This window comes from Coturnix japonica, chromosome 24 (assembly GCF_001577835.2).
Source record: "Coturnix japonica isolate 7356 chromosome 24, Coturnix japonica 2.1, whole genome shotgun sequence".
Classification (NCBI taxonomy): domain Eukaryota; kingdom Metazoa; phylum Chordata; class Aves; order Galliformes; family Phasianidae; genus Coturnix; species Coturnix japonica.
This window is the reverse complement of record NC_029539.1, coordinates 4909935-4931838: the sequence shown is the minus strand read 5'-3', so window position 1 is coordinate 4931838 and position 21904 is coordinate 4909935. Positions and strand designations below refer to the sequence as shown.

Sequence of the window (21904 nt, the reverse complement as noted above, 5' to 3'; positions counted from 1 at the left end):
ACGGGCGGCACGCGCCTCTGTTAATGCGGATGCGCATCGCGCCGTCACGCACACTTCCGCCCACCCCTGCGTGCCCGGCCAATCACAGCGCGGCTCTCGCCGTACCGGCTTCCGGCCGTTCCCGACGTGGCCCAATGGGGTGGCGCGGCCCGGCGGCACTGGGCGGGATTGGGCGGGTGTTGCCCGGCGTCGCCGTCCGCGCCAATGAGCTCGCGCCGCGTCCGGGCCGGGGGTTGCGCGAGGCCGCGGGCGCAGAGGCGGGAGGGAGCGGGGCGGGACGGGAACCGGGAGCCGGGACCGGGATGGCCGGGAGCGCGGAGCGGGCACCACGCTGGGTGCTGGGCTGGATGCTGCGCTGGGTGCTGCTGGCGTGCTGGGTGCCGCACGCAGGTACTGGGCACTGGGTACCGGGCGGGGGGATGTCGGGGCTGCCGAGCCGGGTTGTGCCGCCCCCGGGCGCCGTGTGGGGCCCAGCCGCTGCTGACCCCTCCCGTGTGTTTGCCGCAGAGCCGCTGGCCGTGATGTCTGTGGACATGGGCAGCGAGTCCATGAAGATCGCCATCGTGAAGCCCGGAGTGCCCATGGAAATCGTCCTGAACAAGTAAGCGGCTGGTTAAGGACACACCTGGGAGCTGGGTCCGGTGGGTCCGGATCACAGGGACTGGAAGTTTGGGAGCTCAAATAATCCCGTTTGTGTATCGGAAGAGGAACGTCCCCTTCCATCTAAATAGATACAGATCTAATATCTTACTGCAGTGATTGTGCCTCCTGATGTGGCTGTGGAGCGCTCCTGAGCAGCAGGGCAGCAGCTTGGCCTTTATGCTTATCTCAGGGGTACTTAGTCCCACTCGGTGAGGGGGGAAGTGTTAAAACAACGTACAGCCTGAGTAACATCTTGTGCCACAAACATGAGGATGTAGGATCGTGTTTCTGTGTATAGGGTTAAGAAGCTGGATTATCACTTCTCCATAAGGGAGCACTAAGTCTGTTTTCCTGCACCTGCCACAACCCAAAGTCTTTTGAGAAGTGAAAGCAACCCTCCTCTCATTCAAGTGCTACCACAACCTCCAGGCCTCAAGACAATGAGTGGAGAAACTGCAGCTTGGAGAGGATGGACACTCAGGACCATCTTTGCTTTGTAGCATTATAGGTTCAGACAGATAATAAGTGCATTTTTCATCCTGGAACTTGGCAGGCATTGACAGAAGCTGGTTTGCTTTGCTCACTAGTGGAAGAAAGCAAAAATAAAGCAAGTTTTATCCATTTATGAAGTAGCATGTTCCTGAAAATGGACTGTGGGTCTTCGCTCTTCAGGGCTTTTTTAGAGGACTGCTGGCACGTTACAAGGCATTCAGAAATTGCTGGCGTGCACAGGTATTCGTGAGCTTAGTGGACAACTTGGAGCTGTTTAGTAGTTGTTGTAGTGAAATACTCATCCTAGAGCTTTCATGCTGGATTTGTAGCAGAAGTGATGCATCCATTCTTAAGTTCTCTCTTCTATGGGAAACACTGTGGTCTGCCCCCCACAGCTTCATTAATTTTAAAGATTTCTGTCTGTGTTTCAGTCAAGTTCATTGTAGGGAACTTTAGAAAGTGTGAAAGTTTCAAAGAGTGGAGTTATTGCAGTGCTTTGAGTTAATGGAGCTTATCTTCCTCTTGGTAGGTAGTATCTGAACATCTTGCTGTAGCTTTTCTGATCTGAAAACACTGCCATCTGTCACGGGGATTTCTGTTTTGAGCATTCACGTGTATCACCTGTTTCCTTCCTGTACAGGGAATCACGGAGGAAAACACCTGTAGCTGTTGCTTTGAAGGAGAATGAGCGTCTCTTTGGTGACAGTGCGGTAGGAATGGTAAGAATTCTTGTTATTTATTCTGCCAGCTGCAATTCACATACATAGAATGCATGTTCCTGCTCTTTAGAGAGGTTTGTTTGACAATAGCAAAGCCAAAGAAATGCAGTTGGATGATTTCCTTTCTTTCTGTAGTCTATAAAGACCCCCAAGGTGGCATTCAGATACTTTCAAGATCTGCTGGGTAAGCAAATAGATAACCCTCAAGTGGCGCTGTACCAGTCCCGATTCCCAGAACATGAACTGATGAAGGATGAGAAGAGACAGACTGTTATCTTCAAGCTGTCACAGTAAGTGACTGCTTCTGGTTCCTGATGGGTAGGGCTTCTGCTGTTGGACTTACATAGCTGGCTGTATTTGCAAACTTCTCTTTCTTTCCTATAGGGCATTACAATATTCTCCTGAGGAGATGCTTGGTATGGTCCTGAACTATTCACGTGGGCTGGCTGAGGAATTTGCAGGTTGGAAGGATTTATCTGTTTCTTAAAGTGTCTGCATTGTGTATTGTAGCACTTACATAGCCATTGTTATATTATTGTGTATTTGCATGTGGTTGCTCTAATGGAACAACATGTCTGTTTCAGAGCAGCCCATCAAGGATGCAGTGATCACTGTTCCTGCCTACTTCAACCAGGCAGAGAGGAGAGCGGTGCTGCACGCTGCTCGCATGGCTGACTTAAAGGTTCTGCAGCTGATCAATGACAACACTGCTGTAGCTTTGAACTATGGCGTTTTCAGGAGGAAAGACATCAATGCCACTGCACAGGTAGGTGTAGCTGGGAGATGCAGAGTACCACACAAGTGTGTGCATCCAGGAAGAGAGTGCTGCAGAGTGAAAAGTCAAAATACCCTAACAGTGAGGAAATAGACCTGCTGTTCAGCTGGTTTTCTCTGTTTTCCTGTGTTCATCAATGAGATGAAGAGATAAAACTCTCTGTGAATGGGTTAGAGCCTTAGAGACCACACAGCTTCTGTGGTGAAGGCCAGGTGGGTAGAAGTTCACATCTTGTAAACCTGTTTGTTCCTTGCCCATCACCAGGTGGGGAATAACATCAGGTTTTGGAAGGCTGACTCTGAACTAGTTGATCTTGCTGAGGTTTAAGAAACTTTCAAAGAAACTTTGTCTTCCAATTTACAGAATGAGTGAAAAAGCTTTCTTGTCTACTGGTATCAGATATGATCCTGAATGCCTTCTCAGTTTGATTGAAGCACAAGTCCTGCATCTCTGTCATATGGCATAAAGCCAGTCCAGGGAATGGATAAACTTAGTGTATATCAAGCTTGGACAGCTGTGGGTTCTTTCCTTTTTCATGGGGGATACCTAGTGTTTCTGCTTCACCGTCCCAGCTTCTCTTTTCAGAATATCATGTTTTACGACATGGGAGCTGGAAGCACCGTTTGTACTATTGTTACCTATCAGACAGTGAAAACTAAGGACTCGGGAACCCAACCTCAGTTGCAGATCCAGGGCATTGGGTAAGAATTCAACATGAGTCACACAAAACCCGCAGGTCTCAGGAAAGAAATCTTTTGTTTCATGGTCTCTTCTAAAAAAGAATTTCTCAGTGAGACTTCAGGGTGGTAATTTGGATAAGAAAGGGGGAAACAGTTAAGAGTGAAATGGTTACGGTTATTAACCATTCTGATATCGCTGTCTTATGCAGAAGGTAGCTGAGAACTTGCAGGAGCCCAGGAGGTAATGTTGAAACTTGGCCTATTTCAGACTGATGTGCTTTTTTTTTTCTTCTATTTTCTAAACAGCTTCAATCCATTTTTGTGTAATTCCATTTCATAGAATCTTACAGATATCCTATACAGAATCTTACATGTCAGTTTGGAAAAAGTGGAATATCCTTCTGAAGAGGAGTGAAAATGCACTGCAATTAAATGTTGCCAAATAAGAAAGGGCAGATTTGCTTTACATACTCAGCTCAGCAGTTTGAACTCTAAAACACAGTACTGTTTCTGAGAAGATACCTAGGACCTGACGCAGTCATTACTTGGCTTCTCAGCTGCTTGATGTGCTTAGAAATAAGGCCTTTACCATAAACATCACAATGTTTGTTGTTCAGTGGCTACTGTGGTGGTGGATCTTGCTTTTCTTGACGTGTAATATGTTCTTTTTGGGCTAATTGTTCCTTTTTTTTTTGCAGTCACAGCTGATAGTACATCAGCTATCTTTCACCACTTTCTGCTCTGAAATAATACTTGAGGTCTGTTTGCTTTCAACCTGCCTTAGCTTATTGTATCCCGGTTCTTTTTTTTTGCTCAGGTATGACCGGACTCTTGGAGGTTTAGAGATGGAGCTTCGTCTCCGAGATTATTTGGCAAAGCTGTTTAATGATCAGCACCCCTCGAAGGACGTCCGAAAGAATCCCCGGGCCATGGCCAAACTGCTGAAGGAGGCCAACCGCCTGAAAACTGTCCTGAGTGCAAATGCTGACCACATGGCACAGGTGGGACGGGTTGCAGAATTCCCTTGTAGGGGTTTGAGGGAAGCAGCCTGTTAATAACTGTGTTCCATCCTTTCATAACAGCAATTACGGGGTGCAGGTGGAATGCTGTTATGTCCTGGGTGCAGTAATAACACTGGAATGTTTTTGCATATTAGGCAAATGAGGCAGAGATTCTGGTTGTAGAATGCTGTGAAAATGTAATCCTTATCTTTCTTTACTGGGCAGATTGAGGGGCTGCTGGATGACATTGACTTCAAAGCCAAAGTCTCAAGGCAAGAATTTGAGGATTTGTGCTCTGACTTGTTCCAGCGAGTCCCAGGACCTGTGCAGCAGGCTTTGAGCAGCGCGGAGATGAACATGGTATGTTTAGGAATGCATTAGGAAGTCAGAAGGCTTCTGTTGATAGAGCTGTTGTCTCTTGATTAAAGCCCCAATGGCTGTGGCAAGGCATTAGCACTGCTAAGAGGTACAGATGCCTGCTGTTGTGGAAGGGGGAGTGGTGTTGGTGCTGCAGAAGTTACTTTTTGCACTGTCAAGTGGGAGTCTGTCATGGCTGTCTGCACTTTCCACCTGAAACAAGGTTGCTGAAGGGTTGATTTGTTTCTGTTGCTAAATCTGCACTGTTGGGGTGTAGGTTTTAAAAGCTGCTCTTTCGCTGTTTTGTCTGGGGTGCTGGTTCCGGTCTCTTCTGCAGTTTTATCTTAAAATGGCATGGAAGCTGTCTTACTGCTGTCCAAGTCTCTCCTTTGGGCATTCCCTTTAGAAGCCCTTTTGCTGACTGTAGTCAAACCAAATGTGATGCAGTCCTTTGAAGAAACTTACTATACTATTAAATATTCACATTTCAGCATGCCAGGATGCTCTTGAGCATCATTTGGCTCTGATATTCAGACACACTGATCCCCCTCTTAAGAGGCCGTGGTTTTGTCTTTTCTGGTCCATTTTGCCCTGTGAGTCATTGGTCCGATGGTGCAAACTGTAGTCTGTTTAACTGATTCTGATCAAAGTTCCACGTTTCAGGTGACTGAGCAGTGGCTATATCAGAACTTTTTGATAGACCTGATTCCAGATTCCTGTTGCTGGCATGGCTCTTGTCAGTGCCTGAGAGGTCCCAGACTGACTGACCTGCACTGGGACTGCAGCATGTAGCATGATTACTCTCAAAGCACCACATCAGTGTGTGGTGACTAGGGAAGGAGCATAAGGAAACCCTGAACTTAGCTCTCCAAAATTGCTTTCTCAAAGATAAGGTGACTGTTTCCAATCCCTAGGATGGAATTGACCAGGTGATTCTAGTTGGCGGTGCCACACGGGTCCCCAAAGTGCAGGAAGTTTTGCTGAAAGCTGTGGGCAAGTGAGTATGTGAGGCCCCCTTCTAGTATGTCTCCTATTGACAAACTGCTGCATGTGGCAGTGGCTGCAAAGCTCATGTCTCTTGCTTTTCACTTCACAGGGAGGAACTAGGCAAGAATATCAATGCTGATGAGGCTGCTGCCATGGGTGCAGTCTACCAGGCAGCTGCTCTGAGCAAAGCCTTTAAGGTGAAGCCTTTCATGGTTCGAGATGCAGCCATGTTTCCAATCCAGGTAATCCTTTGTTCACTTTTCGTGCATGGTGTAGGTAAATGGGCTGTGTTGGGAGGAGTGTTTCAGGTGACCTGTTGGATGTTTTTAGGAGGTAAATAAGTTAAGCAGATTTTTCTGACAATCTTAAAACAGAAGAGAGTATTCAGTAATATGGAAAGCATTTATCCAATGAGTCAAACAAGTAGAAACACGTGTTGAAAAACGCTTATGTATCCCCCAACATTTATGTGAAGTAAAACATCCTAATGCTGTTGTAAGCCTCTAATGTAAGACACTGCAAAGGAAGTTTGTAGTTGTGGTATCTTATTTTATATTTGTGATACAGGTGGAGTTTACTCGTGAAGTTGAGGAAGATGATAAATCCAAGAGTTTAAAGCATAACAAGAGGATTTTATTCCAGCGCATGGCACCTTATCCACAGCGTAAAGTGATCACTTTCAACCGCTACACAGATGACTTTGAGTTCTATGTCAGCTATGGAGATCTGTCTTTCCTGAACCAGGATGACTTGCGGTGAGTCAAGGCAGCACCTGAGCAGACAACTCCATGATGGTGTAGTGTGCCCAGCCTATGAATGGGGCTGGCCATCTAAAAGCAAACCAAACAGCTGCTGTTCCTTACTCTGTGCGGTTGTCCATCACTGTGAGTGTGAGAAGTGATTGACTGTTCTGCAGCTGAAGTTCAATCATTTTCTGCTTTGTCTCTATCATCAGAATTTTTGGGTCTTTGAATCTCACTACCGTGAGACTAAAGGGAGTTGGAGAGAGTTTTAAGAAGCACTCAGATTATGAGTCCAAAGGCATCAAAGCTCACTTCAATATGGATGAGAGCGGAGTGCTAAGTCTTGACCGGGTAAGCGCTGCCCTGTGTGTTTTCCCCAGTTTTGTTCCTGTCTATGGCAGTGAAGGTCCCTGCTTAAAACTAATCCTGTACTCGCTTCTCCAAGGTGGAATCTGTGTTTGAGACCTTAGTGGAAGACAAGCTGGAGGAGGAGTCAACACTGACAAGTAAGTGCTGCACCTTGGTATTCATGCTGACCGTTGTTTTACCAGCAGTGGCTGGGTTTATTGCGAGCATTCTGTTTACCTGAGCACAGCAAGCATGGTGTGTGTGGGAGACAAAGGAAGATAAGGAGTTAACCGTAGCCTCCAATTGTATGTACAGCTTCACCAAACTTAAAAGCCCTTTGCAGGTGTCTTCTGGGTGCTGCAAAGAGGTCTGAGATGTCATCTCCTCCTTATGGTGACTGACATGCATTGCAACTTGAAAAATAGGTGTTCTCTTCTTATTCATCTGCAGTTGATCATTTCAGAAAGCCTGTCCAGAAAGCAAGTCCTGCATTCACAGCCTACATTGCTCTCTCGTCTATTTGAGATACTCTGATCTTTGCTTTGAGCTCTCTAGATTTTAGTGCAAGTGCATAAATTATCACATAAAGAGAAGTTGGAAATGTGCACGTTTGGGGGTGAAGGAGAGATGCAGGGAGGGTTGATGCAGCACAGGCTGAAACTTGGAGCTTTTTAGCTGAAGTTACAAATCTCAGGTCGTACTCCTGCAGAGGTGGAGGCCCAACTTCTCAGAGCATACAGAACCATAAAATTAAGTCAGGAAAGAATGAGCTTCTGTGGTGTATATAGCAAAGCAGCTGGGCAGCTCCTTGGTGGTAATCACAACTGGGAGGAGAACTGAGTGCTGAAGATGGCTGTGTCATCCTCCTTTGGAGCCACTATATTCTGCATTTTTTGTCTCCTGTTGACAGAACTTGGTAACACCATCTCAAGCCTGTTTGGGGGTGGTGGCCATACACCAGAGGCTGGAGAGAACCTGACAGACTCAGTGCAGGTGAGTCACCTGGGCAAAGCGCCCTGATGGTTAGGGGCTGGAGAGCCCCTAGGTCTTGCTGCAGCTGCTAAAGAGGCAGCAATTCATGTGAGCAGGATTAAGGGTAACTGGCAGAGCATCAATCAATCTGTATATTTCAGGAAGTGCAGTATTCTTCCAAGTTTGGCCATGCATTTAAAGAAACCTGTGGGGTTTTTTGCTGGCAAGTCCAGAAATGGTGGACTAACTTTAAAGAATTTGTTTCTGTAAAAGTCTCTAATTTCTAAACTGTTCTGGTGGCATACAAATATGTTTCTGCCTGTGCGTTGTTAGTGCAGGTCTACCAGGCTCCTTGCATCCTGATGGGCCACATAAGCACAACTGCAGTTACTCTGGCCATACTGATCCAGTTTCCTTCCAATGACATGAAAGTTCTGTGCTGCGGAAGCATGTCTTACACTGAATTATCTGTTTATCTGTATTCTGGCTCTAGCCCACCTAGAGCATTCCCTCACCAATGGCTGCAGTCACTGTGAATGCTTTGTTTATGCAGAGAAGTTTCTGTTCTATGAAACATCTGCATGGAATTTCTACTTAAAAAACACTCTCTTGGTTTCCTCTTTACTCGCCTTTTCTCACCAGGAAGAAGAAGAAAGCCTAGCAGAAGCAGCTAAAGAAGAGCAGGGGGTGAAACAAGGCCAGAAGAGTAGTGCAGAAGATGCTGGTGAAGAGCAGGGACAGGAGAAACAGCAGTCACCACCTCCAGATCAGGCAGAGGCTGTCCCTCCTAAAGAAGAGTCTCAGAAAAATGAAGAAGGCGAGAAATCAGAGGCTCAGGTAAGTGTCATTTTGAAGGAATGGGACTGAGATTTTGGTGTTTGAGTAGTATGTAAAATAGCAAATACAATTCTTACAGTCTTGAAATGCTCTGTGGCATTCTTTTTTCCTTGCAAATGCCCTGCCTTGCAAAAAGTTGTTTGGTTTGTCTTCAGTTGCAGTCAGTTCATTTTCTCCCTTCTACACAAGCCTCTCTTTGAACACTCAGAAAGAATAAAGGACAGTGTCTTCTCTGCATACGGAACTCCACACCTTTCCAGTTTTGTTGTGCAGAAATGCCTGAGTTTTATTGACCAGTCTTGGGTATCCAGGTTCTTCAGATTCAGCTTCATTAAAATGTTCTTCAGACTATTTGGAATACAATGCAAATCTGTCCACTTGACTGAAAATTCATTGTCTGTTATAGGATCCTAAAGAAGAGAGAGAAACTGTGAAAGAGGAAGAGCTTTCCAAAAGTTCTGGTACAGATGCTGCCAAAGCAGAGGAAGAGAAAAAAATCAAAGCACCCAAGAAGCAGAAAGTTGTCCATGAGATCACGATGGAACTGGATGTAAATGATGTGCCTGACCTGCTGGAGGATGAACTGAAGAGCTCAATGAAAAAGTGCGTTTTAAATGTCTCTCTTTGGTTAAAGTTCTAATGAAGGAAATTAGTTGCTTTGGGACCAGACAAAGAGAAGGCTTCAAAAAAAAAGATTTTCCCTGAATTTTGTTCCCTCTGCAAGAGTGGTACCTTTTCTACTCCCTTAAACTGATGCTCTTTGAGTGAAAATTGGGCTTCATAGCCTGAAGCAGCCATCTGGTTTTGGATTAGCTTTGTGTCTTTGGCAACTGCTTGATGTGAATCAGAGGAAAATACTTCTAAAGTAGATGTTGGTAACTTTGTTGTGTCAGTGTTGTGGGACTGTAGCAATCTGCCTATAGGTGGCTCTCAATCTAACAGATCTCGGAGGTAGAGGAAATTGCTGCAGCCAGAGAAGCATTTCTGATTTTAAATAGTCAGTGCTCTGAGTTTGGTAAAGAGTTGGACTTACAGTTCTCTGCTCTTTATTGTTTTTCCACTGTCACCTTCTTCTCCTAGAAATGGAGGATTGAAGGAGTGGGAATTGCTCACATGGTGCATCTGTGTGCAGGTTCAGATGTGTGTGATATGGTACTCAGCTAAAAGTATTTGCTGCCTTCAATTTCTGCCCTGTTCACTTGCTAGGCTCCAAGATTTGACAGTCAGAGATCTGGAGAAACAGGAAAGAGAAAAATCAGCCAACAGCTTGGAGTCATTCATCTTTGAGACCCAGGTAAGGGGAACATTTAGGAATGGGAATTTCTGGAACATTAGTAGAAGTTGCTTGTGTAGCTTGGCTGATTTGGATCTTCTCTGAACTGATGAGAAGAGCTCAGCTCTCTTCCTTCAGTTGCTTTCTCTGCTAACAATAGGCCTACTGAGCACACGGAGTTGAGAGGTTTCTTCAGCACAGAATCATGACTTCACTTCAGTGTTTCCAACATGTTAAATCTGGGTCTCCAGTATCTCATTTCTATGCTTGTATGTATGTTTTGGATCAGTTGCACTCAGGCTGGAAAGAAGCTACAGCTTCTCAGGGACTGTTGTACAAAAGAAGCAAATAGCAACAGCCTTATCATGTATCTGACAACCCCCACTGCCTGCCCATCCCTCCTGTATGTCCATCCTGCACCTTGTAATGCTGTGAGCAGGAGCTCAGATATGGTAGGCTTGAAAGAGAATCTCTAGTCAGTGAGTGCAGCACTCTTGGAGATCAGGGTCCAGTACAATTAGAAGCAGGTGATGTGGCTGTTTTTCCTTCCATGGTCAGTGGTATTTAAAGGACATCTTTGCTTTGTTCCTTACAGGACAAGCTTTACCAAGAAGAGTACCTGTTTGTCTCAACAGAGCAGGAGAGAGAAGAAATTTCCAAAAAGCTCAGTGAAGCTTCAAACTGGATGGAGGAGGAAGGCTATGCAGCTGCAACAAAGGTATTGCAGTTAGGATACCAGCCTGCTACAACTGACACAGAAATAACCATGTGGGCTGATAGATCCAACTTGATCCTTTCTAATCTAGTTCTTGAAAGTGTCTTGCTTCTCACTGCATTATGCATGGACATAACGTGCATTAGTTCTTCCAGTCATAGCTTCATGAATTATTCTGAGCAGCCTCATCAGTAACCTGTTGATTTAACATATTTTTACTATATGGAAATAGTGTACTTGATAGAGAACAACACAGCTGTAATTGTAACTTCCAGATCTGGCACTGGGCAAGCTAATTGTTTCCTTCCTGCTCTCCTCCATTTACAGGAGCTGAAAGACAAGCTTGCAGAGCTGAAGAAGCTCTGTAGGAACCTCTTCTTCCGTGTTGAAGAAAGGAGGAAATGGCCAGAACGGCTGGCTGCCCTGGAGAGTCTGCTTAACCACTCAAACATCTTCCTCAAGTAAGACAAGCTGCTAGGAAGCAGAGCTGTGCAGCTGATACTGTAAGAGATGCACACAGAATGTGACCAGATGAAATGTTCTCTGAAAGTCACTGATGCCTGTGAGGAGATGTGGCCAAAATTCAGCTTCCCTAGGGCTTATTTCTGCAGGCTGTATTAACAGAAGCTTGCAAATTCTGTTTGAAATGGAAAGAGAAGCGTCCAGTGCTATATGCACCACTTCAAAGCAGAGTTTTTATTCTTTGTCCTATGGCCTCACCCTGTTGCAATGGCTCTGTTTGCTGGCCTTGTTTCCCATTTCTAGCACCGTCTGTTCATGGTCTGTTTGGCTAAAGAAAATAAAACTTTCTTCTTAACTTTAAGGGGAGCCCGAATGATCCCGGAGTCTGACCAGATATTCACAGAAGTGGAACTGGGTACACTGGAAAAAGCAATCAATGAAACAATGGTAATGAAGGAGGCAGTGATGGGGCTGGTTGGGTTGTGCTGCTTGTTCTAAGTAACATTGTGCTTTCACTCCAGGTTGGGGAACAGCCTTGTATCAGTGGTACCAGAAACCTTCTTGTGTGCTTCAGTGTTTTCTAATCTCTGCTGTGACCTCAGAAAGCTGTGGGGCATAATAGTTTTTGTCTGCATGCGGACAGTTATCTCCAGGCGTGGTGGCACAGCCCATCATCTGGCTACATGTAGTTCTCCACTGGGCTTTGAGAGTTTCTTTTTGCCTTCTGTCTGGGTAACTAAAACTAGTTGAGAGGAGCCCTGTTACCCTGAGTGACATTAGAAGGCTCAGGAGCAATGGATTTTGAGTATCACTCTGTGTGATACAGAGTGATTCCTGGAGCTAAGAAGTATCCAAAAATTACTTTTCCCATCCCACAGGTATGGAAAAATGAAACACTGGCAGAACAGAATAAACTGTCTCCTGCTGAGAAACCTGTCCTGCTGTCCAAAGATATAGAGCTGAAGATAGCAGGCCTGGACAGGGAAGTGCAGTATCTCCTGAACAAGGCCAAGTTTGCAAAACCAAAACCCAAAAAGGAGAAGAATGACACAAAATCTGATTCAGGCAAGAATGCTACAGCAACCTCTGAGAGTGAGAACACTATCCCTCCCACGGAGGGGAAGCAAGAAGGTAAGGAGCAGTTGGGGACTATGGCCTAAGTATTATACAATTACTATGCAGTAACACTTATTAAAGGCAAAAGAAAATGAGTTAGATGAAGGATCAAATGATCCTCCTAGTTCCCATCTGAAACCCTGTATTTCCTGGGGTGTGTTGGCTATATCCTCTATAAGAAAGATAAGCTGTCAGTTGCTTTCTGGATTTCTAGAACAAGTATTCACAGTTGTGTCAAGGAATAGATAGATGAGAGAGCTGTGTAGCTTAGGGAATACTCATTAAAAGGTAATAATCAGAATCATTAAGACTTGGTGTTTTCTGAAGTTCTTTGAGATCCTCAAATTCTGAGTGTTCTGTTGCTCTTATATATATACTGCTGCTTCTCAGCACAGTTCCTCTTGCCTAAGACAATGTGCTTGTAGTCACAGCCCCTAAGGCAGCTGCTGTGTGCACTAAGTGGATCTCCAGGGCTTCTAGGGACTTAAAGCCTGGCAGACAGAGGCAGTGAGAAGGTGCAGTTCTCTTCTGATTGTCATAAAGAGATTCACTGCCAAATTGCAGTACTGCAGTGACCTGCTGAGATACCACTGCTGGTCACCTCATCTCCTTGCCTCTAGTCTCTGTAGTTTCACTACTTGCTGTTTCTTTCTGCTTGAAATACAGAGAAACCTGAGGATATCAGTCCAGCCAAGGAACCCCCGACGGCTGAGAAAGTACAGATAGGTGATGAGCCAGGATCAGACTCCGGTGAGTACGTTTGAGTTGTGGTCTGGAACTGGGGGGCTGTGAGTGCAGGTGTTTTGTCTTCATGTTTTCGATGTAGGAGGTTGAGATGTGGTGGAACTTCAGGGTTATGGAGTAGTTCAGATGAAAATCTTCGGTTCCTTACTGTTCTAAGCTTTCACTGTTCAGTGCAAAAGCTAATTTATGCCTTTGTGACAGTGGTTTATAGCAGTTTATAGCCAGACCTTTTGCTGTAAGCTTGTCTTTGTCAAAGCACTTAAGGAACTGATATGCAGGTATGTGATAAAGACCAGTTTTCAACAGGTGGGGGGGTGATGTGTTGAGCTTTCTGCAGCCGAATATCAGTTGTGGGAGCATTCCTTTGGCTTATGTCCCACAGATCAAAAGTTTAATGGAATGGTTAATGAATATCAGTGACTTTTGATACTGCACTGTGTGCTGTAACGATGTTTAACTTAATTACACAGGGTCCAACAAAGAGAAGAAAGCAGAAGCTGGAGGAGAAAGCAGGAAAAACGATGAGTTGTAACACCCCCCTGCAAGTCCCTCTGCTGTCAACATCTATTTATTTCATCGTTACCTTCTTGTTTTTATAACGGACTGGGTTAGTTATGATGTAAATGGAACACAACAAACAGTCTGAAACCACAATGGGATGGAGATGTACATTTTCTTCTTTCCGGGGATTTTGCCGCTACTAACTTAGTGAATTTGGGTTTGTTTGTTTTTTGTTACCTGTTTGGAGGTGGCAGGAATTGTTTTGAGTACTGGAGTCATGACTCTGCTGTAAGGAGGAAGTGAGTTAAGAAACGTTTGAAGCCTTAGGAAGTAAGTTGGGGTGTGTGCAGTCACAGCTCAGCTGGGGAGAGCAGGTTAATGGAAGCTGTTGCTGGGCTGCTGTCAGCGCAGCCCAGACCTTTAACTTAAGGAGTGTGGTTTGATGGGGGGGGGGTTGTTCTTTGAGTTCATGAGGCGGGGGAACAGGAGCGGGGAGGCAGATGAGGCTGAGATGTGTCTATTTCCACAGACTGCAATTAAAACCATTTCTATCCACGCTCTGTAGCACAGTCTGAAACGTGTTCATTGAGCGTTTAGTTTCCTCCAGCCAAAAGTTAAAGAACTGCAGGAACCACAGAAGGACAGAGGAGAAAGAAGGACGGCAGTCAGACCGACCATCCCCTGCAATGGACCGAACCGGGCCGTCCCTCTGCTCGCCCGGTGTCCGTGTGCTCGCACTGCTCGGTGTCCCCGGGGCGGCCCTTCGTGTCGCTGCGCATCCCGTGCTGTGCACAAATTAAAGCGACGCTTCCTGCCCGGCTCTTAAGAACAAGCTCTGTTTGCTTTGGACGTTACACCGTGTCGGAGGCCGGGCGGGGGGAAGGGAATGGGATGGAACGGAATGGAATGGAAGGGCCGCACCGCGACCTTCGGCAGCGCCACGCTGTGCGCGGCGGAACGGAACGGAGCGGAGTGAGGGCGGGGGTGGGAGGCGGAGCGGGGCGGGACTTCCGTGCGGGGCGGGGCGGGACGGCGGGGTGAACCGCGATCAGCGGGTCGTTGTCGGGGCTGTGCGCTGCCGGTCCGCGCTGCTGGACGACTCTTCTCCCCGCTCCGCTCCTGTCGCCCCGGCGGAGCGCGGCGCGATGGCGGTGGGCGGCTACGGGCGGTACCGGGCGGTCATCTTCACGGCCATGTTCGTGGGGTACACGCTGTACTACTTCAACCGCAAGACCTTCTCGTTCGTGATGCCCGCCGTCATGGCCGAGGTGCCGCTGGACAAAGACGACCTGGGTGAGTGCGGCCGGGCGGGGGGCGCCGCGTGCCGACCTGCGGGAGCCGCCGCTGACCCCGTCCCGTCCGGTCCGTCCTTAGGGCTGATCACCAGCAGCCAGTCCGCCGCGTACGCCATCAGCAAGTTCGTGAGCGGCGTGCTGTCCGACCGGCTGTCCGCGCGGTGGCTGTTCTCCGCCGGGCTGCTGCTCGTCGGGGCCGTCAACGTGCTGTTCTCGTGGAGCGGCTCCGTCGGAGCCTTCGCCGCGCTGTGGTTCCTGAACGGGCTGGCGCAGGGGCTGGGCTGGCCGCCGTGCGGGAAGGTGCTGCGGAAGGTGAGTGCGGGACGGCCGGGCGGGGAGCGCTCCGAGCGTCGGATCCAGAAGCGCTGCGGGAAACGGGGGGAGCGGCCGCCGGTCCGTATTGCAGCCGTCGGAGCGGCTGGGCAGAGCGGAGCCGTCAGAGCGGGCTGTGCTGCGCTGCTCCGAGCGGTGACGGTTCATCCACGAGCGGAACCTGCGGCCGTTCTCGTGTCCCCGGCACCCGACGGCTCTGAGCGCACCTTATGGTGAACAGCCGGTGGTGCCCAGAACTGCTGAGGCTGGGAGGGATCTCACCGAGCCCACCAGATGGGTTTCAGTATCCCCGCGGTAGGAGGCTCCCCCAGCTCTGTGCAGCCCGTGCCAGGGCTCTGTCACTCTGACAGCAAAGTTCTTCCTTGTGTTAGCACGGATCTTAATGCAGCGAGTCCTAAAGATACCCCAGCTCTCCCCTTACTGCTCACACTGCGGTGCCAGCTGATGTTTCCCGGAGGACGCTGCTCCAATCCAGTGAGTACAGAGCTGCACAGATCTGCCTTTCCCATCCCATGGCTCAGTTTCATCGTCTGTAAATGGAAATAGTCCCCAGTTGGCTCGTGGTACAAACACCTGCCAGGCTCCTGTGAGTGACACTCACGTAACATTTGAAGTTCCCTACGTGAGCAGGGTTGAGAGGCTCCCACTTCATCTGGGCTTCTAGAGCTGTGCTCAGGTTGCCCATTACACTCAGGCTTATATCGAGGCTTTTCAGGTACAACATCACCTTCTTCTTTCACAGCCCTTACGCCGTTTTTCTTGTTGCACAGTGGTTTGAGCCTTCCCAGTTTGGGACTTGGTGGGCAATCCTGTCTACAAGCATGAACTTGGCTGGAGGTTTAGGCCCCATTGTGGCTGCTCTCGTGTCTATGAACTACGATTGGCGCATGACTTTGTCCTTCTCTGGCTTCATCTGCGTGGTTGTCTCTTTTGTTTGCCTTGTCCTGATTAAAAATGAGCCAGCGGATGTTGGGCTGCCCAACATTGACCAAGGAACCAAGAAGGGGAAGAAAGGTGAGCAATAGATCCAGCTGTAAGTGGGCAGCGTGTGAGATGCTGCGGTGCCTTCTGTGTTCTGGTCCATGCATGTTGCTCTTAGTGGACAGAGCTCTCAGTCCTTTCTTATCCCCAAACTGCTGCTCAGTTTATATGTTTAAAGGGATGCTTTCAGTAGCTTTATTCTGCTAAGTGCCAAGCTGTAGTGTTTTACTTTCAAATCATACATCTATGCATATATATGTGTGTGTGCTTTATTTTATATGTATATATATGAAACAATAGGACTTGCAGCTGAAACGCACACGCATATAGAGGCGATACACCAAGCTGCATGCAGATGGGGGCTGATATTTCTGAGTCTGAAGCGATGTGCAGCAGAGCAGAGGGAGGGCCTGGCCACCACTGCAGCTCTGTTCCTTAGTCCATCAGTCCATGCATGTTGTCATTGTTTCATCTCCCAGTCTGTATTAACCACCCTGGTCTCATGGGATCTTGGTTTATATAGATTGTGAGCTGAGCCTCCCAGGGGGGAATGGAGAGGAAAAAGTGCAGCAGCAGGAAGTGAATCCTTAAGCTTCCCCCCCCCCCCCATTGCAGAGGACAGGCAGCTCTCCCCTCACCCCTCCATGGTTCTCCTGACCCCTGCCTTGTGGTGGACTCTGCTCAGTGTTTTCTGTCCTAACTGGGACATCTGCTTAGTAAATGTTTGTTCAAACCACTGAGTGTGATGCTTCTCTGAAAGCAGAAGAGGTAGAGGAGAATTGCAACATAGGTTTGCTGTTGAATTTTAAAGGCTAGTGGAAACTCCTCCATCATCTGGTGTGTCTGTAAGATGCAAAGACCGAGGTACAACATGGATGGTTGCATCTCTGGATGAATATCTTCCCCTGTGTGGGTGTCCTTATACACAAATCCTCCTCTGATGACTTTATCCATTCGCTGTGGTTCTGTGTCAGTGCTCTAGCCACAATAACACTGTGCTTCTCATCTTCCCTGCAGGTTCCCCCAGTGACGACAGCACTTTGGCAGAGCTGCTCCTCTCGCCGTACCTTTGGGTGCTCTCTACAGGCTACCTGGTGGTGTTTGGTGTGAAAACCTGCTGTACTGACTGGGGACAGCTCTTCCTTATCCAGGAGAGGGGACAGTCTGTGCTTGTGGGTAAGATTCAAAGCTGGGCTTGTAGATGTTGTGGCTGTAGTTTGAGAGGTGGGTACAGCAAGAGAACCCAGGCACCCCTGCCTGCTCTGATGCACACAGGTTTTGAAGTTACTGATACAGTTACTGCATGTGCTGAGTGCCTCAGTGCTGTCCTATGCCCTCCTGGCAGGCGGTGGTGTTCCTGCACAGCAATGAGCTGGTGGATCCCATCCAGCAGTGCTGCTCGAAGCTCGCAGTCAAGCACATCAGCCACAGCTGATGGACTGTTGTTTGCTCAACTCTGTTCTAGGTAGTTCCTACATGAGTGCCTTGGAGATTGGGGGCCTGGTGGGAAGCATTGCTGCTGGATACCTTTCTGACAGAGCCGTAGCAAAAGTAAGTATGTGGATGTGCTGGGCAGGTAGCGTAGCTGCAGTGTGAGCTGCTTCTGAATTCTGTTCTTCACTCTGGGGAGTGCTTAAAGGTATCTTTTCTTCTGTAGTACCTGCTTTGGTGCACACAGACCTGCACTCTCCTTGTGCACACATTTATGTTGTTTTGGAGATTAAGAATACTTGGAAAATGTAGGCAGAATATTGCTGCTTTGTGCTAGAGAATACTCAGTATCATGTCTCCTTCTTCTGCCTTCCCAAGCTCTTCTGGGTGCAGCTGTGTCTGAATGACCCTGCTTTGAAATGGGACTCCTAAAAACCAGACCGTTCCTGGTTAACTGCTCTCTTTCCCTTCACACAGAGGCAGTTTGGAGGCACGCAGCCCATCTCAGCAGCGTAACAGAGGTGCTCAATGGGTACAGTCAGGCAGGACACAGCTGTAAGAAACAGGCCCGTTCTCAGCTCTGCTTTGTGCTTTCTAAGTTTCCATCTTGAAAGACGTGTGGTTGTTGATAATCAGATTTTTTCCAGCCAGAAGACAACTAAAACTCACTGGGTTCTTCAAACAAAGCCAGAAGCCTTGCTAAAAGATGTGCTTGTGGTGCGCCACCCATGTCTCTTTCAGGGCTGTGAGGATGGCTTTCATCACTGACTTTAAACTGGAAGGAATCCTTGCAGGCTCTCACCTTTGTTTTTCCTGACTGTGTTACAGGTCGGTCTGTCAAACTACGGGAACCCTCGGCACACGCTGCTCCTTTCCATGATGGCAGGGATGTGTGCCTCCATGTTCCTTTTCCGGGTGACAGTCACAGGCGACTCTCCCAAGGTAATCCATGCTCAGACAATTGGATATCGGTTATGTGCAGGGTGTAGGTGTGGGAGGGTTGCCTCTCCGTGCCTTGAGGGGAGCCACACAAATGCAGTGGGATGGGAGGGTTGGGTGGTGTGTGTTGGAAGGCTGATCAGATGAACGTGTTCCCATAGGTGGCAATGGATGAGAGGTGTAAACCAAGAGAAAAGATAACTTCAGGCCATTTTTGTCAGTGTAATGTCATTACATTATGCTATCTGAAGAACTGCCCATGCAGAGAAACGTAGGGCACTTCTGCTGACAGTTGGTCAGCAAGGAGTTTGGTACAGCCTTTGGTAAATGCAGCTTTGAAGCTTCAGTGTGAAAACTGACCAGAGTCTGCAGTCATCCTAGGCACGGGGTTCTGCCTAGCGGTGCTGAATGTGGTGATGTTTTGCAGTAGAGTTTGTCAGATTCAGTGATTCTCAGCATTAAAGCAGGTTTTCTAAGCATAGATCTGACCTGAATCTGACACTGTGATTGCTAAATAGCTGAAACGTGTTCTCTCCATCTTACTCTTTTCTTCAGGAAAATCACTTCTGGACTGTAGCCTTCCAACCTCTTGCTGATCTTACAGGCCTCAAAGAACACGAGGTTTCTGCCTTGCATTTCTTTCTCCCTCTGCCTGTTTCTGCTTTCACTGATCTGCTTTTTTCCAATCCTGCAAGGTTGGTTAGCACTACAGACCTTAGAACCAGGGCATTGAGAAGATTACTGTAAGTCTTGTAAAAGAAATCTTTTCTTATAACCATTTGATAACACTAACTGACTGTAAAAAGTCTGAATGCAAAACTCCCAAGTTTTCTATAAGAAGCTCTGAGGATATTTGCTCATTGGGTGAAATTTAGTTACTTTAGGGGGGTTTTGTGAGTGCGCTCAGAAGGAATGATCCTTTCCATGTAACTTTGGCAAGTTCTTTCCTAACTCTTTGTTTCTGTTCCCACCTGGAGGATGGTGGTGGTACTTAACTCCCTCCTGAGCATGTTGGGGCAGTGTTTATTGTTCACAAAGCATGCTGCAGACTGGAGACTGGACAGTCACCTGCCCTTTGTTGCCTTCCTATTAGCAATTAGATTTACCTGGTTCTGAGCTGTTCAGAGTGTTTGCTAACACCAAACTGAACACGTTGAGCTTCTGTTGTTTCGATTCTGTTGTTTCTGTTTAGTGACATAGAGGTTATCAGATGGTCTTTATCACTATCTGATCCACTGCTTGTGTCTGAGCTGAGAATGGCTTTTTTAATCAGGTATCCCCAGAACCGTTTTTAGAGATGATCTGAGTTGCAGCTCTCTGTCATTTCTCAGTCCCATTGCCCATCTATGTTCTGGTTCTTCCTTACAGAATGGGGCATGTCACGTGTACACAGTTTAGGGCCGACCTGCAGGACAGTGGGAAGCTCACCCTTTCTAACTGGTGTGTTGGAGACGCAGCTGGTCTCAGGCTTGAGCTCTTCTGTCTGCAGATAAAGGAATCAATGTCAGCCAGAAAATGTCAAAGCCTCTTCCTCATACTGTGCACCAATGCAGCTGCTGACTTACCAGCGGCAAAACACAAAGGTCTCATTTCTCATCTTGCTTGTTTTGACAGCTGTGGATCCTGACTCTGGGAGCTGTGTTTGGGTTTTCCTCATATGGGCCCATCGCCCTCTTTGGGGTTATAGCCAACGAAAGTGCCCCTGCCAACCTCTGTGGCACCTCCCACGCTATTGTGGCTCTGATGGCCAATGGTGAGTAATGTCCCCCTTCCCAGAAAGCAACCACCACTCATGTTATTGGTGACGGATGGAACTGACCCCTCAGTGCCCACTTAGTGATCATGGGAAGACATCTAACGAGCAGACATTAGTTGGAAGTCCCAGAGACGTTTCCTGGTGTACGTGACGAGTTGTTGTCCTGTGCTTTAAGCTCAAACAACACCTATTAACAAGCAGCTAAAACCAAGTCAAAGTGAGAAGTCGAAGTGTTGCCAGCTTTGTTTGTTTTCCTTACAGTTGGGGGATTTCTGGCTGGACTGCCCTTCAGTACCATTGCCAAGTACTACAGCTGGGCCACAGCCTTCTGGGTGGCTGAAATCACCTGTGCTGTTTGCACCGTGGCTTTCTTCTTATTGCGGAACATCCGCACCAAGATGGGAAGGATTCCCAAGAAAGCTGACTGAGGATGCTGGGTGAAAAGGATGCTCCTGCACTGAGACGAATGAATGATACTTGGTTTTTATTTAACTGGCCTAAGAGTGAGTTTACCTGTTGCTGCAACCTAGATAAACATCCTCAGTTTCTCATTCATTTTCACGTTCCTGAAGACACCAGGTTCCTGCTACTGATGGCTTTTTCCCTTGAGATGTGATAATTCAGCTTGTTTACATGTGCAGTGATTTCACTGTGCCTCCTTTTTACAGCACTGTTGGTGAAGCAAGTGGGTCTCACAGCCTGAGGTACTGAGCTAAAAGTGCTGTACAATAACTGGCTTCAGGTGCTGTCACATTTCGTTTTGTCCTTCTTGTTGTTCTCAGCCATTAACTGTCCTTTTAGCCTCGTTGTTAGGAGCACTGACTTGCACTTATGCCGTGTTCATTCATCTCTTGCAGCTGCTGTAAATGCAGCTGTCTTAGTTGACTTAGGCCAGAGCTCCCTGCTATCTCTGCCCTTGAACTGTGACAGAACAGTGAATAATGATTATTACAGTACAGCTCCACAACTGATCTGAGAGCGTTGTCGCTTCAGTTTTACCCTGGATTGGTTTTTATGAAGCACTGTTATGTTCTGGACAAGTGGAACACTGATGTGTTGTGGCTGTGATGTGGCTCTCCACAGCCTCTTAGAAATAGGCAGGTTTCCAAGAAAACTCTCAGTACTTCAGGGAAAAGCATTTAGAGAAGCTCCTTCTGTTAACTGATCGTGCCCAGCGTGATTCCTGTTTACAATGTTAATCATTTGCAAAGTAGGCAGCTGCTGCCAGCTCAGCTCACAGTGCACGCTCTGCAGATCAGCTAGGAAAACTGAGCAGCAGGTATTGTAGCAGCAGTTGCCACTGCCACCTTCTGTAGCTAGGTTTTATGGAAGCTACTATTTCTAGCATTGAGTTGTGTTCTGTCATTAAAAGACATATATTCTAGAATGCTTTCAGCCCAAACTGCATCTCTTACAGCTCTAGTCTATCTCAGAGAAAACTGGAGCAGGGAAACCACTGACTGGGCAGCACTGATCACTCACCCACCACTCTTGGCAATAAATAGACTCAGGTTTCTGGTCATGATTTGTTGAATATCCTCACGTTTTCCCCAGAGGGATTTATTGCTTTTGGATCCTGGAAGAGGAGAGCTCAACTCATGAAGAATCACAGGTACTTTACTGAGCAGCTTGGTTGCAAGAGTAGATGGTCAGCCTTAATTAAAATAATGGAAGTCAATGTCATTTTGTACTTAATTCTATCTTGTACTATCTGTGAAATAAAAATGGAGCAGTGTCTGTAGGGTCCTGGTTGTCTTGAGGAGAATGGTGAAAGCAGAACTGTCCCAAACCCCTCATCCTCATGG

General features: G+C 47.4%; 2 protein-coding genes across 3 annotated transcripts; both read left to right on the top strand.

Annotated features, from left to right (window-relative positions):
* Nucleotides 1-14: 14 nt before the first annotated feature.
* Nucleotides 15-14193, top strand: HYOU1 (hypoxia up-regulated 1). The gene is made up of 24 exons (XM_015883983.2): nt 15-390; nt 508-601; nt 1775-1853; nt 1989-2143; nt 2238-2314; nt 2438-2619; nt 3214-3329; nt 4126-4309; nt 4535-4669; nt 5581-5663; nt 5763-5895; nt 6221-6408; nt 6609-6747; nt 6842-6902; nt 7655-7737; nt 8359-8553; nt 8960-9156; nt 9760-9847; nt 10422-10544; nt 10869-11002; nt 11366-11450; nt 11882-12134; nt 12786-12869; nt 13334-14193. Exons 1-24 carry the CDS (start codon nt 24-26, stop codon nt 13393-13395), a joined length of 3297 nt encoding a protein of 1098 aa, XP_015739469.1. The 5' UTR covers nt 15-23; the 3' UTR covers nt 13396-14193.
* Nucleotides 14194-14385: 192 nt separating this feature from the next.
* Nucleotides 14386-21836, top strand: SLC37A4 (solute carrier family 37 member 4). 2 transcript variants are annotated; one of them, XM_015883984.2, is made up of 9 exons: nt 14386-14657; nt 14739-14971; nt 15763-16006; nt 16991-17149; nt 17439-17524; nt 18233-18346; nt 18899-18964; nt 19958-20096; nt 20361-21836. In XM_015883984.2, the coding sequence occupies exons 1-9, from the start codon at nt 14510-14512 to the stop codon at nt 20525-20527; spliced, it is 1356 nt and encodes a 451-aa protein (XP_015739470.1). In that variant the 5' UTR covers nt 14386-14509; the 3' UTR covers nt 20528-21836. The 2 variants fall into 2 exon arrangements, with proteins under 2 accessions (XP_015739470.1, XP_015739471.1); XM_015883985.2 differs by lacking the exon at nt 18899-18964 and having other exon boundaries at nt 14388-14657.
* Nucleotides 21837-21904: the final 68 nt, after the last annotated feature.

What these genes read in the sequence shown, in the direction of transcription:
- HYOU1 (XM_015883983.2), top strand. Translation starts at nt 24, where the DNA reads ATGCGGATGCGCATCGCGCCGTCACGCACACTTCCGCCCACCCCTGCG. An exon ending in GCTGGCTGAGGAATTTGCAG is followed by an intron (nt 2,315 to 2,437) that starts GTTGGAAGGATT and finishes TGTCTGTTTCAG; the next exon opens with AGCAGCCCATCAAGGATGCA. An exon ending in TTGCTGAAAGCTGTGGGCAA is followed by an intron (nt 5,664 to 5,762) that starts GTGAGTATGTGA and finishes TTCACTTCACAG; the next exon opens with GGAGGAACTAGGCAAGAATA.
- SLC37A4 (XM_015883984.2), top strand. Translation starts at nt 14,510, where the DNA reads ATGGCGGTGGGCGGCTACGGGCGGTACCGGGCGGTCATCTTCACGGCC. An exon ending in GGGACAGTCTGTGCTTGTGG is followed by an intron (nt 17,150 to 17,438) that starts GTAAGATTCAAA and finishes ACTCTGTTCTAG; the next exon opens with GTAGTTCCTACATGAGTGCC. An exon ending in TGTGGCTCTGATGGCCAATG is followed by an intron (nt 20,097 to 20,360) that starts GTGAGTAATGTC and finishes TTTTCCTTACAG; the next exon opens with TTGGGGGATTTCTGGCTGGA.